At 38.4% G+C, this 18,613-nt stretch overlaps 2 protein-coding genes and 1 long non-coding RNA gene across 43 annotated transcripts in view; 2 read left to right on the top strand and 1 right to left on the bottom strand.

Annotated features, from left to right (window-relative positions):
• The window catches only part of p120ctn (adherens junction protein p120), a 203,644-nt gene extending 194,584 nt beyond the window's left edge, over positions 1-9,060 (top strand). For 35 of the 40 annotated variants that reach the window (XM_071677437.1, XM_071677436.1, XM_071677425.1 and 32 more), the window contains one exon: positions 6,236-9,060. In XM_071677437.1, coding sequence (XP_071533538.1) covers positions 6,236-6,493 — 258 coding nt within the window. In that variant the 3' untranslated portion in view covers positions 6,494-9,060. Of the gene's footprint in view, positions 1-5,734; positions 5,781-6,235 lie in introns of all 40 variants that reach the window. The other 5 variants (XM_071677405.1, XM_071677409.1, XM_071677408.1 and 2 more) reach the window with 3 other exon arrangements.
• On the bottom strand, positions 8,835-15,088 carry LOC139757225 (uncharacterized). The gene is made up of 2 exons (XR_011714546.1): positions 14,685-15,088; positions 8,835-13,470 (listed from the first exon to the last, which is right to left on the bottom strand). It is a non-coding gene; the product is annotated as an uncharacterized lncRNA (long non-coding RNA).
• Positions 15,089-15,988: 900 nt separating this feature from the next.
• The window catches only part of LOC139757222 (uncharacterized), a 41,449-nt gene continuing 38,824 nt past the window's right edge, over positions 15,989-18,613 (top strand). Inside the window, exon 1 of one of the 2 annotated variants that reach the window (XM_071677396.1) lies at positions 15,989-16,153. In XM_071677396.1, coding sequence (XP_071533497.1) covers positions 16,147-16,153 — 7 coding nt within the window. In that variant the 5' untranslated portion in view covers positions 15,989-16,146. The remainder of the gene's footprint in view (positions 16,154-18,613) is intronic. The other variant, XM_071677395.1, reaches the window with a different exon arrangement.

Below are 18,613 nucleotides of genomic sequence, written 5' to 3'. Positions count from 1 at the left end.
TGCTGTACAACTGATGAGCCCCTTTGCCTCATCAGCTTTCCAAGTAAGTTGCTGAAAATTGTTGTCATTTCAGTATAGTGAATATAACAAATGATAAAGATATCATCTTGGGAATTCACAAATGAGAGCATGCTTTCTGGAAGAGGTCACCTTCATTCTAGATTAGTATACATGTCATTTAGGTAATATATATATATATATATATATATATATATATATATATATATATATATATATATATATATATATATATATATATATTTATGTATGTTGCATATGTATTTGCATGTCTTTGAACTACATGTGATATTTAGGTACAACTATTTAAGTAGTTTGTCAACTTACCAAGAACAATTTATGGGATGAACATTTAATGTAACATTAACTCAGTGTTAATTGCATATTAATGTTGTTTGGTCATTTATTTAGTATTCTGGGTTTGATATAGCATTTACCAATGAGGGATTTCTCTCTGATTTATGAACATCATCCATGAAAGAAAAACAGATTCTTGGTTACATATATCTTATCCCTTCTTGCCCCATGAGTCCCTTTTGTGGGGTTCCTGTAGCACTCAGGAAGATGGCCACATTCACTGGGTGGGACCATAGGTGTCAATTTGGTGATGTGTGTGTGGCTTTTTGGAATGAGCAGAGGGCAATTGAAGAGTAAGTATTTAGTGTCCTAAGTTTTGAAGCAACATTTGGGGCATGATGGGTCCTGCATAATGTTGAAATGGTGCTTGCAGTGTTGAAGTGATAGATGAAGTCTACAGTGCAGATAGGAAAGAGCATCTTCCATATCAGGAAGTGTAATATCAGAAGTGCATGTTCAATAGGGCAGCCCTTAAAACTAGGTTAAGAGGGTGACTGTACACTCTTTTTCAGATTAAAATGTTGTGCCTGAGTTTTGTCATTGTGTTTGTTAGAAATAAGGGGATCTGTTAGAGTAGGTTTCCAGATTTTGAGGTAGGGGTCAGATCTTCACTCCTACTTGAAGGTTGGTTGATGGGTATTGAGTGGCCATGGCAAAAGAGCTTTCACAGGGATAAGCGCAGACTCTTTAGCCTGGCCACCCCTTTGGTGGGAATTGCCAGAGGGAATGGGCATTGGAGATATAGATAGATAGATAGATAGACATAGAGTGGTTTGGTTGTGAAGGGTCTTGCACTGCTGCAAAGAACTGAGTGAAGGTACTGAATATTTGTGGTTATAACAGCCATGATATTTCTAAGTTTCATGTTTTGCGTGACTCGCAACTTTGTTATATTTGCTTTGGACTAGGCTGGTGAAGCATAGTATGGTGTGGAGCAGATGATGTGTTTGTAGAGGATACTAAAGGACTCCCATTCTTATCCAAATCTAGAACCAGTAATTGTTCTTAGGGCATTTAGTTTGTTTATGGCCATTGTGTTGATGTTTGTGGTGTGGAAAGTAAATTTCATATGGATGTTGTATGAAGTACCTAGTGTGGTTGAAGTTCTAAATTGGGGTGGTTGGCCATTCAGGGTCTTAGTTGGGTGCATGTAGATTCATGTTTGTCAGTTAAGAGAGTGACATTAGACTTCTGTGATTTTGCAAACATTCTTTTGGGTGAGCTAGTGTTCTAATTATGACATGTACTGTTGCATGTTCGATGTTTCTTGGGTAGTTTCAGTGTGCTGTGATACGATTGTGAGGTCATCTGCTAATGAGAGGACTTTCACACTATGTTCTGATGGAGGTAATGGAAAGGTTGTGAAGGATGAAATTCAAGAGGGGTGGAGAAATATGTACTCCCTAGGAATTCCATTGTAGAGCTTAAGGAATTTAGAAGTGAAGTCTTTTATGGGGATTTTACAGCTTCAAGGCTGTGCTACACTGAAGAGCAGGGAAATGTTGGACTCCTTTGAGTTGGAAAGCTCCTCAATGAGATTGTACTGCCTTTCGTCGAATACGTGATACATCCTCACCTAAGGTGTCATTTCACTCTGCTTTACCTTAGGTGGGCAGAGTCTGGTTACACCTGTATGTGCATATATTTCTCCTTTTCTTTCATACCTTATCTCCATTTCCCATGTTAGTGAGGTAGTGCCTGGAACAGACTAAGAATTGACTTCATTCACTCATATCCATTCTTTAGCTGCCACGTATGATACATCATAACTAGAGTCCCCTATCCAACCAGGCTGCACAGACCTTAACCTGGTTTCATGACTTCTTCGCATACCCTTATCCAGCCCAATTACAGAACATTGCGTAGGACAATTAAAGAACATTGTCTAAAGGAACTTTTAGAGAAAAGGAACTATTTGAAAGAGAGGAGATGAAAAATAATTGTAGGAATATAAAGTGGAATGAGAATATACATAGAGGTGTTGTATCCCATGCACGTGGCAACAATATCCTTAAGAATGTCCTTGTGGTTAGATTAAAACTAGAATACAAGAGTGGACAGGAATGTGGAGTAAGTTTTAAGGATGTTAATGAAAATTTATGATTTATTTTACTGAGGAAGAGTATACACTTAAGCATCATATTCATGAACGTAACACGCTATCAAGGTTTACATTGAGTAATGTTCTATCTATCAATATCTATATCTCTGATGCCTGTTCCTGCCTGGAACTCTCTCAAGGGGATGGCCATGGCAATAGTTTCCATAACTAGTGAACTCTAGTGCCTCTTCTTAGCCTGTAGTGCTTCACCCTTAACAGGCCAATGGCAGAGGGCAACTCTATTGCAGTGTTTGCAGAGGTTCCTACCTATTGTTCCTATTGACTGTGTCTCCCTAATGCTCCAGCCCAATATTCCTACCTACTATTTCTACCAAATGTTCCTGCCTAACTGTTTGTACCTACTACTACCATATAGTGCTCCTACCATTTTACCAAATGGCAGAGCTAGCACATGTTGCTCACCACAGGAAAATCTAGCATTATGAAGAATGGGGGTGGGGGAGGGGGCGAAGGTTCTGGGAGCGTTGAAGAATGTGTGGAAGGCAAGAACATTATCTCAGAAAGCAAAAATAGGTATGTTTGAAGGAATAGTGGTTCCAACAATGGTTGTGAGGCATGGGCGATAGATAGGGTTGTGTGTAGGAGGGCGAATGTGTTGGAAATGAGATGTTTAAGGACAATATGTGGTGTGAGGTGGTTTGATCGAGTAAGTAATGAAAGGGTAAGAGAGGTGTGTGGTAATGAAAAGAGTGTGGTTGAGAGAGCAGAAGAGGGTGTATTGAAATTGTTTGGTCACATGGAGAGAATGAGTGAAGAAAGATTGACAAAGAGGATATATGTGTCAGAGGTGTAGGGAACGAGAAGTGGGAGACCAAATTGCAGGTGGAAGGATGGAGTGAAAAAGATTTTGAGTGATCAGGGCCTGAACATATAGGAGGGTGAAAGGCTTGCAAGGAATAAAGTGAATTGGAATGTGGTATGCTGGGGTCGATGTGCTGTGGCCTTTGTTGTCTTTTCCTATCGCTACCTTGCGCACATGCGGGTTGAGGGGGTTGGTATTTCAGTATGTGGCGAGGTGGCGACTGGAATGAATAAGGGCAGACAGTTTGAATTATGTACATAGTGTGAATTATGTACATGTGTGTATATGTATATGTCTGTGTGTATATATATGTATACGTTGAGATTTATAGGTATGTATGTGTGCATGTGTGGACATGTATGTATATACATGTGTATGTGGGTGGGTTGGGCCATTCTTTCATCTGTTTCCTTGCGCTACCTTGCTAACGCAGGAGACAGCGACAAAGTGTAATAGTAATAATGAAAATATATATATATATATATATATATATATTTTTTTTATGTATTTGCAGTTTCCCGGGTTAGTGAGGTAGCATCAAGAACAAGTGACTGAGCCTTAGAGGGAAAATCCTTGCATAGCCTCTTTCTCTGTTCCTCCTTTCAAAAAAGTAAAACAGGAGGAGAGAATTTCCAGTCCCCCATTTCCACAACCTTTTAGTCGCCTTCTACAACATGCTGTGAATATTTAGGAACAGTGCTTAATATTTGTATGTTACCAAACTCCACTTGCATGTGTATATGCCATAAGTTAAAAGTCACCTTTAGCAAGTTGTATAGATGAAAAGGAATAGAATCCTGTCAAAGAACTTTTCACTCCAGAGGAGACCATCATTTCCTCATGACTGATTGTAGCATAGCTTTGAAGTCACAGGCATTCATAAAAGGGTCCTGATGATATGTGATTGAGAAAAATAAAATGTGTGTATTCTGGTATTTTTCCTCTTACAGATCATTTCAAAGTTATACTCATGGTGTAATGCACTTTTTATTTATGTAATTTATGCACACATTTTTATGTATCTTAAAAGATGTACTTTAAACCTTTTATGCATTGAAATTTAGCTCTTTATGTACCTTTTTACCCATTTTGCCTTACTGTCTTTTCTTGCATTCAAAGCAGTGGCAGACTCTTTCCCCAATGTTTCAGCTGCCAACCATCTACACACCATCAGGTTTCAGAGACCCAGCAACAATGCTCAGAACGTTTGCTGAAGACCTGTTCTTGTTGGTTTGGCTGTCACTCGAGTAAAGCAGTTGCCATTGCTTATTCATATAAAAGAAAAAAGTGGGAAAAAAGAGCAACAGCCACAGAAGACAGCAAATTTACTGCCTAATGTTCAGAAGTATTTGAAAGTATTTTTCCATCAGTTTGTTGGTGATCATATTTAAAAGGCTTGATATATGTTGCATATTGGATTATGTAGGAAGAGGATGAATATGAATAGCAGAATGATGGGAAAGAGGCATTTTGTAGGCATATTGGTCTCCATGTTTTATGAGAGAATGACTGATTGGTGGAAAATTTAAGGCATTGCAATCTTGTAGGAAGAGCGGGTGTTTAATTTGAACATTTGATAGTTGAAAAGACGTAAGAGGGAAGATGCAAGCTCCAGTGGGAATGACTAATGATCAGAGGATGGCATGCAGCAAAAACTTTTTATTTGCAAAGTGAATCAGTAAGCAGAGCTAAAGGCCTAATAGTGTTCACATAATTATGAGACTAGCGAAAAGTTGCAGTAAGTTTATTGGAAGGAGAGAATTTGCCATTAGGTGTTGATATGAGTGAATTGGTAATAAAGGTTTATCCAGCTGCTTCAAATTGACCACTCAAACGTGGAATATGGTGATCCGATGTTTCAGTTACTTAAGTCTTAGGATTTTACAAAGTTAATGGGAAGTTGACATTCTACTGAATATAAAATTTAGAATTTTAGTATACAAATTATATTTTGAAAATTTCAGGATGACAAAATGAGTCTAAAACAGTAGATATAATGTTGACAATAGTTATATAACCTCATGAATATTTTTTTTTATAGATACCACAAATATTTTAATTATTTAGGGACAGTAGTGATGATTAGTATTGACAGTGTTACTTAGACAGTACAGTTAATTACAAATACATAGTTTCTATCTTAAAACCTCTAGATTATGTACATTAAGATGTAAGTAATGAGATAAGCACTAAAAAGTATTCTGAAATCAGTTTTGTTGAATATTATTAATAAATTTCATCAAATAGTAGGACTTTCCTATTAGAAGAAATTATAAACTATGTAGTCTTCTGTTATTGAAATATAGTTTCTGTAAAACAAAAGGTGAATTGGAGACCTAAAATAGGTAAGGCTTGACTGCACTGTAAGTTGCTTGAAGCTCATGGTACACCACTGGTGTATTGGCTTAACCCATATTCTCTCTCTTCCTCCATAGGATATTGGAGTTCCTCAGCACTAACCCAGCGCTCATGTAATGGTTGGTTAGTTGAGTGGTTGGTTGGTTGGTTAGCTTTCATGATTCTCATCTTTGTCTTTTTGGTTTCCTGCTTACTCTGTTGTGCCAGTGTCTTCTTTAACCTCTTTCATAGACTTATTCAATATCTCTTACAAGTAACTTGACATGACATTTGTTTGTAGGTTTGAATTTTGAAAATCTGCTTTGAAAATATTTTTTGTACTAAGTAAACTTCTAATTTTTTGTTTGCATCTTGAAGCTAATTACATAAATATAACACTGGATGTTGTAATATGCTAAAATATATGTAGTTTTTGCTCCTTAATCTATGGCTTTTGTAGTGGTGCCTTGTTTTCTGGACATTTGTTTGTGTTCATAAAATGTTGGTGAAAAATGGTATATACTTAGTTATAGTTTGTAAAGTTACATTTTCCTCATTTGATAAATTTTGGAAATTTAGATACATCTATTTCTTATTAGGGTAAACCAGGGGAACCAGTATATGCTAAGGTGAACAGAGACAAGAAACGTAACCGACAGTATGATGGTCTAGGTCCACAGTATGGATCACTGGGTGGAGCTGATGACTGGGGTGGCCCAGTATATTCAGGTTCCCCCACATCATCTCCAAACTTCAACAATAGCTCAAGTGTGAACAACAACAACAGCAATACCAGCAACAACAATGGGGTGCTTCTGGATAAAGCAGATGGTCAAGCAGGAGATTCATGGGTATGAACATGTAAATGCTGTGCCGGACATGTCCCTGCTGCTCAGTTTTTATGATAGGGAAGCAGGCAGGTCATCCAGCTGCCCTTTCCTAATGTGTCCTGCTGCATATTTACCTTCCACAGAGGTGCCACATGGAATTACAAGATGATTACAAGTTCACCGTTGAAAATTTATCCAGCATACATTATCCTGTAACTTGTGTGACCAAGAAGTTACTAAGGGTACTGATAATACTAAAATTCATCTTTTGTGGTGTTATAAAAGTGGACTTCTGAGTCTGACTGCTGATGTTTTGTCTGTTTTATTGATGTTGACACTCGTTGTGCATGTTATGTGAACACTAGTTAGTGACAAACTCAGTTCTGTTAAATTTCTTAATGATGTATGACGTTGGGGAGAAGGCAAAGCTCAATTTGATAAGCATCCCTATATTTTATAGAAGCACACAGATGGTGCCAAGAAACTTTATTACTTTCATACCTTGTAAAGACATTGTGTCAGTTATTACTCATAGAGTGTTTATATACCTAAGCAACAAATTTGTCTACTGATGGATGATTGGAGCAGGTCATGTTTGTAGCTGCTCTTTGTAGACAGTTCATTTTCTACTGTTTCGTACTGACAATCCAAAGTGTGACCATTGTGTTGGTTTATAGGGAGTCTGCCTGGGCTCATAACATGGATGTGCACACACATACACACAAACACACCATAGTCTGACAGTAGTGGTGTGTTTAATTATTCCCTAGTGGTGGACCAACATAATGGCTGAAATTTGGCAAGAATGACTCAACCAGCACAAATGATCAGCCAAGTGTTTATGGAGTGGGCGAGAGTGGATTGAGTGTGTGCCAGAAGACTTTGGGTGGACGGGTATGCAGTTGCATGTGAGGCTTTGGTGCAAAGATGAAATGTTGCAGTGTTTTATTCCACATCAGGTGCACTGCTCTTGGTCATATTAATTATAGTGAATAGGTTGTTTATTGAGTAGAGGTTAACATTTATTGTATTGCCGTGCCTCCTGCCAGTCCTAGGAGTCTGATGCTTTGTAGAAGGTCAATGTAACCTTAACAAGACCTTCACCGAATACCTTTCTACCTCCCTAATTTCTTCCAGGTTCCCAAACTCTTCTCCCTGGTAGGAACATGCAGTTAGACATCTAGTTCCTTTTACCTTTCACAAATGAAAATTTTGCTTTGTATAATACACAGTCATATAGGTTTTATAATTCCAAACATTTTATAATGTGCACAGGGTCGACTGAATTTTGAGTAGCTATTGTGCTGTCATGTGCTTGTGTAATATATCTTGTAAGATGAATGGTCATAAATGCAACAAACTGTGCTATAGAAGACACATAATCCTATCTCAATTCATTGTGATAAATATCGGAAATTTTACTTAAGCAAGTCATTTAACCCATGTCTCAAAAATGCTTTATATGGTAAGCGTTTTCAGAATTTTGTTGATTTTTTAAATTTATTTATTTTAAGCATTTTTATCAGATTTGCACGTGCAATATTGCATACTTTTCCAGCGTTGGTTATTGGTAGCAGAGGTGATACTAGCCAGATTGTGTGATCCCAGGAACCTTCCCTTATTAGGGCATCCTACAGCCTTTGACATTCTCAGGCTGCTGTGACTCTTAAGGGTTACCTTGATGAACACATGTTGATGTAAAATTTGTTAAAAGAGTTAGGCTGTTGAATCAAAATGTAGGATTTTATGATGAGATGCTATTATGCCAGGAAGCCCTAGAGTCAGATCAGCACTGACCAGCTCACTTTAGGTTGTCTCACATTCCAGGAGTAGTTTAGGTGATGCACACTCCAGTTCAGAGAGGTAAAGGTAATGTGTTACTCGAGGCAGAGGCAGCAGCAGGACACTGGACAGCAGTAATGAGGAGGTTGTGTTAAACTGTAGTCATGAAGCTCAGCACATTTTTGAATGTTGGACCTCATGCTTTACATACCATATCTTCAGGATGAGGCTTGACACTTCCTACTCTACCAGTATTGTCTAGTGCCAACCAGACAGCTCTTGACAACCAGGTCTGTCAGCTCAAATTGGGAGGGATCAGCTCGACCCAAAGCTACCTACTACAAGGAAATTTCTGACATGTTTGTCTATACTTTCATTTAGCAAATTAGTACGTTTCATGTCGGATCTTATAACTGGGAATGCCAGTTGGAATATGGGGTCACAATGTATCAGTGGGCGTCCCATCTCTTTTAGAAATTTTTGGTGTTCATTACACTCTTGATCCTTTTTTGTACATTAAATATTTTCCATCTGTGTAGAGTCTGCTGTTACACTCTTGTCTGATGAGCATTTAATTTTGTTTGTAAGCTTTATGCATTTTACAAACAATATGGCAGTGACAAAGATGTTATTGTTATGCATAATTCGCACAGAGCCACATTTCTGTCTTGCCTTGATGGTTGCTTATTATTTTTATTATGTTGTTTAATATATGCCTTATTTTATTTTCACATGATTGAGTATTCAGTAACAAAGGATTTCTAGTAAATGATATTGTATTGGGTATTTATACAATAAAAAGATAAAGTCGATAGTTCTTTTTATTTTGCACAAATTGACATCATTAGCAGTAAAGTAGTTTTATGATATTCAATTAGATCTATGTTTGTGTATATGCCAAGTAAGTTGTTTTGTACATTGTACTTGGAATATAGAAGCAGAGTCATGTCAGTTTTGGTCGCTTGCTAATGAGAGATGTGAGAGGAACTACAAAAAGAGGGTAAACTATGGTGGTTGGAGTGAAAGATGCTTTTAAAGGCTTAGAGGCTAAACATGCAAGACATGCAAGGGATAGAGCGTTGTGCTATAAAGAGGACAATGTGCTGTTAGTGGGCTGAACTAGGGCATGTGAAGTGGTTGGGGGATACCATGGAAGGATTTGTGGGGCCTGATTGTGAATATGGGGATCTGTTTATGGTGTATTATACATGACAGCTAGAGAGTGAATTGAGCTATTTCTTTTGTTCCCAGCACTTCCTTCTTAACATGGGAATTGAAGAATGTGCATAAAAATTGTACATATGTGCATTCTTTCATATTCTTGCTGCCTTCAAACGAGTATATGAAAACAAAACTTCAGTATAGATGATTTTCCATTCATGAATTATTCTGTTGTGCACACCATCTCCATCGTAGCTATCAAAATGTACGTAAGGTACAAACATAGAAATATAAACTTCTACATGTTACACATGAGAAAAAAGGAGAGATAGGTAGTATGTTTGAGGAAAGGAACCTGGATGTTTTGGCTCTGAGTAAAACGAAGCTCAAGGGTAAAGGGGAAGAGTGGTTTGGGAATGTCTTGGGAGTAAAGTCAGGGGTTAGAGAGGACAAGAGCAAGGGGAGGAGTAGCACTACTCCAGAAACAGGAGTGGTGGGAGTATGTGATAGAGTGTAAGAAAGTAAACTCTAGATTGATATGGGTAAAACTGAAAGTTGATGGAGAGAGATGGGTGATTATTGGTGCATATGCACCTGGGCATGAGAAGAAAGATCATGAGAGGAAAGTGTTTTGGGAGCAACTGAATGAGTGTGTTAGTGGTTTTGATGCACGAGACCGGGTTATAGTGATGGGTGATTTGAATGCAAAGGTGAGTAATGTGGCAGTTGAGGGAATAATTGGTATACATGGGGTGTTCAGTGTTGTAAATGGAAATGGTGAAGAGCTTGTAGATTTATGTGCTGAAACAGGACTGGTGATTGGGAATACCTGATTTAAAAAGAGAGATATACATAAATATACGTATGTAAGTAGGAGAGATGGTCAGAGAGCGTTATTGGATTACGTGTTAATTGATAGGCATGCGAAAGAGAGACTTTTGGATGTTAATGTGCTGAGAGGTGCAACTGGAGGGATGTCTGATCATTATCTTGTGGAGGCGAAGGTGAAGATTTGTAGAGGTTTTCAGAAAAGAAGAGAGAATGTTGAGGTGAAGAGAGTGGTGAGAGTGAGTGAGCTTGGGAAGGAGACTTGTGTGAGGAAGTACCAGGAGAGACTGAGTACAGAATTGAAAAAGGTGAGAACAAAGGACGTAAGGGGAGTGAGGGAGGAATGGGATGTATTTAGGGAAGCAGTGATGGCTTGCGCAAAAGATGCTTGTGGCATGAGAAGCGTGTGAGGTGGGCAGATTAGAAAGGGTAGTGAGTGGTGGGATGAAGAAGTAAGATTATTAGTGAAAGAGAAGAGAGAGGCATTTGGATGATTTTTGTAGGGAAATAATGCAAATGAGTGGGAGATGTATAAAAGAAAGAGGGAGGAGGTCAAGAGAAGGTTGCAAGAGGTGAAGAAGAGGGCAAATGAGAGTTGGGAAGAGAGAGTATCATTAAATTTTAGGGAGAATAAAAAGATGTTTTGGAAAGAGGTAAATAAAGTGCGTAAGACAAGGGAACAAATGGGAACATCAGTGAAGGGGGCTAATGGGAAGGTGATAACAAGTAGTCATGATGTGAGAAGGAGATGGAGTGAGTATTTAGAAGGTTTGTTGAATGTGTTTGATGATAGAGTGGCAGATATAGGGTGTTTTGGTAGAGATGGTGTGCAAAGTGAGAGGGTTAGGGAGAATGATTTGGTTAACAGAGAAGAGGTAGTAAAAGCTTTGCGGAAGATGAAGGCCGGCAAGGCAGCGGGTTTGGATGGTATTGCAGTGGAATTTATTAAAAAAGGGGTGACTGTGTTGTTGACTGGTTGATAAGGTTATCTAATGTATGTATGACTCATGGTAAGGTGCCTGAGGATTGGCGGAATGCTTGCATAGTGCCATTGTACAAATGGGACTAAAGGGGATAAAAGTGAGTGCTCAAATTACAGAGGTATAAGTTTGTTGAGTATTCCTGGGAAATTATATGGGAGGGTATTGATTGAGAGGGTGAAGGCATGTACAGAGCATCAGATTGGGGAAGAGCAGTGTGGTTTCAGAAGTGGTAGAGGATGTGTGGATCAGGTGTTTGCTTTGAAGAATGTATGCGAGAAATACTTAGAAAAGCAAATGGATTTGTATGTAGCATTTATGGATCTGGAGAAGGCATATGATAGAGTTGATAGAGATTCTCTGTGGAAGGTATTAAGAATATATGGTGTGGGAGGCAAATTGTTAGAAGCAGTGAAAAGTTTTTTCGAGGATGTAAGGCATGTGTACGAGTAGGAAGAGAGGAAAGTGATTGGTTCTCAGTGAATGTCAGGTTTGCGGCAGGGGTGGGTGATGTCTCTGTGGTTGTTTAATTTGTTTATGGATGGGGTTGTTAGGGAGGTGAATGCAAGAGTTTTGGAAAGAGGGGAAAGTATGCAGTCTGTTGTGGATGAGAGAGTTTGGGAAGTGAGTCAGTTGTTGTTCGCTGATGATACACCTCCCCATCAGCCCCCTTCACTGATGTTCCCATTGGTTCCCTTGTCTTTCGCACTTTATTTATCTCCTTCCAAAACATCTTTTTATTCTCCCTGAAATTTAATGGTACTCTCTCACCCCACCTCTCATTTGCCTTTTTTTTCACCTCTTGCACCTTTCTCTTGACCTCCTGCCTCTTTCTTTTATACATCTCCCAGTCATTTGTATTATTTCCCTGCAAAAATCGTCCAAATGCCTCTCTCTTCTCTTTCACTGATAATCTTACTTCCTCATCCCACCACGCACTACCCTTTCTAATCTTTTTTTTTCATGTCCATGTTTGTGTAAGAGAGTGGATGGATCTTCCTCTGTTTCCTGGTGCTAGCCCGTTAACACAGGAAATGGTGATCAAGCATAATGATGATAATAGTATTTATTTATTTACAGATTTCCACTGTTGCAGCGTTGTCTCGCCCATAACAGAATGCCTGCATCTCGAAAGAAGTCTTCAAATGCTCTTTTGACCCCAGACAAACATGAATCATCAAGCTCACACCCTCATCATTTTGAATAGATATTTCCATTGTACAAAACACCAACCATTCTAGGCATTAAACTTAAACATGATATTCATTTCCAGCATCAATAACATCAACACAAAAGTAATGCACAAACTAAATGCCCTTAGCCGAATTTGGACAAGAAAAAGAGTCCCATGATATCCTCTCCAAACGATTTACCTACTCCACTTTAAACTGTGCCTCACCTGCCTGTTTTTCCACCCTTTCAAGGGCAAGATTAACAAAGCTGCAAACCACATGAAATAGAGCACTCAGGACAATCACTGGCTGCCTAGCAACTACAAATATCCAGCACTTGCACAATGAAACAAGTATCCTCCCAATACAGTCCCATCTCAACGTGCTCGGCACTTAGTTCCATGCAACAGCTGTAGACCCTCACCCATGCCAAACCACTTCATAAGTAATTACCATCTCCAGGAAGAAATAAAAAGCCTATCTATGCCTCACAACAGCAACCTTAAATCATAGATAATCCCATCCCAGTAAACATAATACAGACAAAACACCTAATTGTTGTAACGACCTGTTAATCAATATACAGCTGCCTTCCTCACTCTTGTCTTAAATTTATTGATATATTAGCCTAGATAATAGTATATCTCTGCCAGAATTTATTTCAAAAATTTAGTCTACCTCACTTAGCAAGACTTCAGATATTACGGTATTTCAGAGTGATATATTGTACACTTATGCAATGAAACTAATATTATTAGATTTAAGAATACACACTTTATCCTAAACCAGCTGTAGAGATTCATCATTGATCTCAACAAAATGTCAGCCAGGGATAGAATGGTGCCAGTAGTATTTCCATTCATATTTGTGGTGCACAGGCACATATCAGGGAGTTGCTTCTTTTGTGCAGTTACGTCCACTGCTGCAGCTGCACAACCCAGAGCCTTCCGTTCCCATAGTTGCAAGGTTGTTAACATCCAAAGTTTGTACAGCACAGCTGACCAGCTGTTGTTCTTCATCACCGCCTCACCTAAAGTCTCTAGAGCTACGTCATCCATGCTGCCAGTGCTGAAGAAATTCCCTGAAACAAGATGAACACCTTTGAAATGAGAGCAGTGACCAGTTCATCACGTTTTCCTGCCATCATAGCACCCTACATTACCTTCGTGATTTCTCCACTCCATACTCTTACTCACATTGGACTCCATCGCTTGCCTTCATGTTAGCAGTCATCTAAAGGTCTTGATGCTTGTGTAACATGCTCCAGGCTAAAAACTGTGACCTAGTCCATGCATTACAACAAGCATAGGTGCCCCTTAGTTTTCTTGAGAAAAACTGGGAGGAAGATGCCTTCTTTGACTGCAGGAAGACCACAGCATGTGAGTCTGCTGTGTGGATGTGTTGTCCAGTTCAACAAGCCAGCATTTGATCCCAGGGACTATTTGTGACTTGATTCTACCATGAATCATCTCATCTTTAGGGCACTCTTTGAGCCCCCTGCCCTGCCTGTGCGCTCAGTACTTCCTCCCACACTTCATCAATAGATTGCAAGGGAACATCTGGTACTGTAACAAAGAAGAATGAGGGGCTTCTCTTCCATCACCTGCATCAAGTGAAGCCAAACAAAATCTGAAGGCACAACAACATAAGTTCCTAGGTTCCCTCTATCACCAGTGGACAATAGTCCAAACATTCGTGTCATCCCCGTATTCTGCTATGACTATGTCTGTCGCCACTGCTGAACACTCATTCACCACTTTTCACTACCTGAAGAAATATGAATGTAGCCATATGGCCAGTCAATGGATGACAAACCCTTACATTCACCAAGATGTAAATGTCGTTGCTGTCACTGAGAAATTTGACACCACCATCGTATTGCCCTCGTCTTTCACTTAAGTATGTAGGTATAGAGGTATTTATATATACATTTAAGTGTACTGTAAATAACTTGTGTTACATGTACATCAAACCAATTTTTTTTTTCAACCTGATCAGTTTCGAGTGTGTATATTTAATAGCCTGGCTCTGCCCTTACCAGCCTTTACTATACCTGGGTTAACAATATATACCACTCCAAACCAAGAGCAAATACATGTTAAATCCATTTCTATTTCAATGGAGTGGGTCAGGTACATACAGGATTTCGAGTCACTCCTGCAACCTTCCCCCAGTGTGTCAAAGTGAAAAAGTAAGTTCTTACTATTTCACCCCACACACTAACTTGATTTGTCATATGAGAGCAACATATAAGTTCACACAGTCACCATAAAAAGTTTTCATAGCATTTAATACCTAAGCATTAGTTAAGGCTTATCCTGTGAAGTATATATAGTCCTAATGAACTCCTTTGCAGTATCTTTCCATCACATCTGCAATCTACTCCTGTACTTTATCTGTGCTGTGCTAGTCTATGTATTTTTGTCCCTATATATATCTTTCCTCTCGCTGCTTTCATTGTGGTCGGGACATCCACCGTCACATCCTCTTGCGGACGCTACCTGACCCGTCACCGAGGCCAGAGCTGGGTCGTCATGTTTCGTAATGTAAGAGCTTGTTAATCATCTCTGTCTCATTTGCAGCATTTTCCTGAGGAAGAATATGAAAATTTGAAATGTTTTCTCAACCATTTCCGATTAAGAACAATCATAAACAATTTGTTAAGATTTTAAATATTTTTCCAACCATTTCCCATTAAGAACAATAATAAGCAGACACTTTTCATAAATGGCGTAAAAGTTAACATAAATTCTACATAAATTGTAAGTAATATACTTTTTGCTACAAAAAGAAATGCGTACAAGGAAACTCCGTCTAAATTGAGCCAAGTATATCTTGTCTAAGGAGAACAAGGTTCGTTGATGAATTTTTACTAAAACTGTGTAGAATCATTTGTATGATCAATATACTGTTTCACGACACGTTTTTGAAAACTATAAAGTTTAAGCAGAAACTTGCTCCTTGTCCATTTTGGCCATAAGCAAACTCCTGTCCTTATATACTAAATACATCAGAAATAGGTGGTTAACCCTCACCAGCACATTATTTTTCACGATCACAGTAGTAAATGTTCTATTCTAAGGATTGGCCTCATTTAATATCGGTGGACATCTTTACGCCAAGAAAAACATTCAATTTCCACAAGTGGGAGACTCTCCTTCAGCCGCCCGGCGGATGTGAAAGTCTGAGGACGGCTGATGTACGATAACCCTCGTAGCAGCTTCAACCAAACGTTTTTCATTGGTTACGACATGGTTGAAAGTAATTATTAAATTGAGATAGATTTAGTTAGTATACCCGTTTTATATGCGTTTTGTGTGTGTGTGTGTGTGTGTGTATCAAAATATCTGAAAAGCTATTCCGAAGAGGTTGAGAAAGTGAGGTCGTTTACTATATAGGTGCTATATTTGCAATTGCTGTCTTATTTTTCATTTTACAAATATAGTAGGTCACCGCACAGGATGTGTAAAGACATAGTTTGTTTGTACTGTATTGAAGCCTTTCAAGTCACTATTACATCCTGGTTGATGTCTCCTCTCACTCGGTATTCCCGCTCACCGAATTGACAACTGCCAAGAGCAAGTGGGAGAAGGTGGCGATGTAGCGTGCGGCGGCCAGAGTGTCAGTGTGGTCAACGCCTCAGTGTTGGAAAGGTGTTGGCAGGTGGTGTCTACAAAAGCACTTATTATCCAACTATTGTGACTAATTTTTTTTTTCGCGTAACTTGAGCGGCGACTGGACGCTGTTATACTGTTAAATGATGGGTGAGTAGGCTCAATTGTTAATGTTTTATATACCATTAATGCTAATGCAGAAAAACATGGGAGTTGAAATTTTATAAAAGAATGGTGTAAGATTTAAGATGATACTGAAGGTAAAGTGTGTTGCTGTAGCTTTAAATAATCTTGGAGATATCTAGATTTTTATCACAATTTGCTCAGGAAATGTACAAATTCACAAGTATCCATTCATGTCTCTGGGCCGATGTGACCTGCCTTTTATTAGATGTTTATGGCCGTGAAAGTTGGGTTTGATATGGTTTTTTTTTAGACGAGAGAAAAAAATGATCGTCACTGATGTTACCATTAGTTTTAATAATATTCATATATAAAATCATATTGAATGTACTCGAAGAACCAAACTATTTAAGATATTTGAATCACCTGTCATGGGCCATTTACTTCATGAGATTGTATGTGGTGTTAGAATAATGTTTAAGCAGGAAGAGGGTGTTTAATAGTATTTGGGAGTTGGGTATAACTTGACCGTAATGACCTTGGCCGTTAATAGGCCTAAACCAAAATAACCATGCCACTAACTCAACCTGTGAACCAACCTGTTTTTTGCAAACATGGTTATTATATGAATTATTTTGGAGTAAATATTGATATATTTAATTTTAGGCAATTTGGTTTTCCAGCGTGTTCTAATTACACACACACACACACACACACACACACACACACACAAATATATATATATATATATATATATATATATATATATATATATATATATATATATTGGAAAGGATCACAGTTTTGCGCGTGATCAAGATATTCCTATGAGTCCACGGGGAAAATGAAACACGATAAGTTCCCAAGTGCACTTTCGTGTAATAATCACATCATCAGGGGAGACACAAGAGAGAAATCAAGGTCAGTTGATATACATCGAAGAGACGATGTATATCAGCTGACCTTTATTTCTCTCTTGTGTCTCCCCTGATGATGTGATTATTACACGAAAGTGCACTTGGGAACTTATCGTGTTTCATTTTCCCCCTTGGACTCGTGGAAATATATATATATATATATATATATATATATATATATATATATATATATATATATATTGGAAGCTGGAAATTTATGCTTGTTTTTCATATAGGTATATGATTATTTGTGATATGTATTTTACATGGGCGCATGGAGACAACTTAACCTTTGCTTTTTAGTGTTGTGTCAATCACCGAAGGCTAAATAATGATGAATACCAACCAATTGTGACCCTCATATGGCTCTTTCCTGTGTTACTTTGTTTGGAAAGTAATAGAAGAGGATAAGATTTTCAGCCTCCCGCTCCCGCCCCTCTCAATTTAACCCACTACAGCACGCGCGAGATACGTGGGCAGTATTCTTTCTACCCTGGTTATAACGCTTCCTTCAAGGTAGTTGAATTTCTCATCTTTTGCTGTGTTTGATTTAGGCATCAAATCCTCATCAACAGAATATCACAACAGTAAACACGTACCATAATCATTCCCGGGCATCCGTAAACTAAACACTGCAGAATGGCAGTTTGGAAATTTTAAAGGAACGGTTTAATTATGAATTGTCTCTTGTAGGTTGTGCCTCGGACCCTGAATAGTGGTACAATTATTTATGTAGCCTTTTACGTGTTAGACTTTCTACATATTGGTTGTGGTTACGTGCGTTACAAGGTTAGATATAGACAGCTTTGATGTAGTTCATTCGAATTGTTTCCTAAGCATCTTCATACGTACACATAGTATGTATGTCACTATGTTGAGGCAGACAGCGTGAAGGTCATGATATAAAAACACTTGTAGAAATGACAAGAACTTGAGTCATTTTTTTCTTTACGTTCCTTCTCGTACTTCAGGGGAAATTTATTCACGATTTAATATTAACGCTTATACAGCCAAGAGATCCTTATACTTTGATTCGATCGGCACTTTGCTAACGGAACCTTAATTCAGAACAAGATCCCGAGTTTTTTTTATTTATTTTAACATTTCAACTACCCATTCGTGAATATAAATCGACGTACAGTGTTGCACATAAACTTGGCCATCCTATATAAAGATCAGTCATACAAAACAGATATTTAACTGTAACTCATTTTGAGTTGTCATCGTAGATGAGTGAAGGGTAGAACGCGACATCCATTACCGTGCGTACTGATTACACGGTGAAATGCAACATCCACTGATGTGCTGAGGAAGTCTGGTCTAAACGGGAAAGCGTGACAGCCACTATGTTCTGAGGAACTGGACGAATGTGTAATTTGCTCGTGATTTTCTATTTGCCCTTGTCCACATTTAATGGCTCTTAAGTTATAGTATACCTCATATATATAGTGCCAGTTATACTGTATTTTTATAATGATTATAAACATCTTTTCGTCATTGTAATTAAGTTCATCCGACGTAAAGAAAAAAAATCCACACGCCCCTTTCGCTAGAATTAATTAACTTTCTG

Source organism: Panulirus ornatus, chromosome 25, assembly GCF_036320965.1.
Source record: "Panulirus ornatus isolate Po-2019 chromosome 25, ASM3632096v1, whole genome shotgun sequence".
NCBI lineage: Eukaryota > Metazoa > Arthropoda > Malacostraca > Decapoda > Palinuridae > Panulirus > Panulirus ornatus.
The sequence above is the reverse complement of the archived record's forward strand: the minus strand, read 5'-3'. Positions and strand labels throughout refer to the sequence as shown.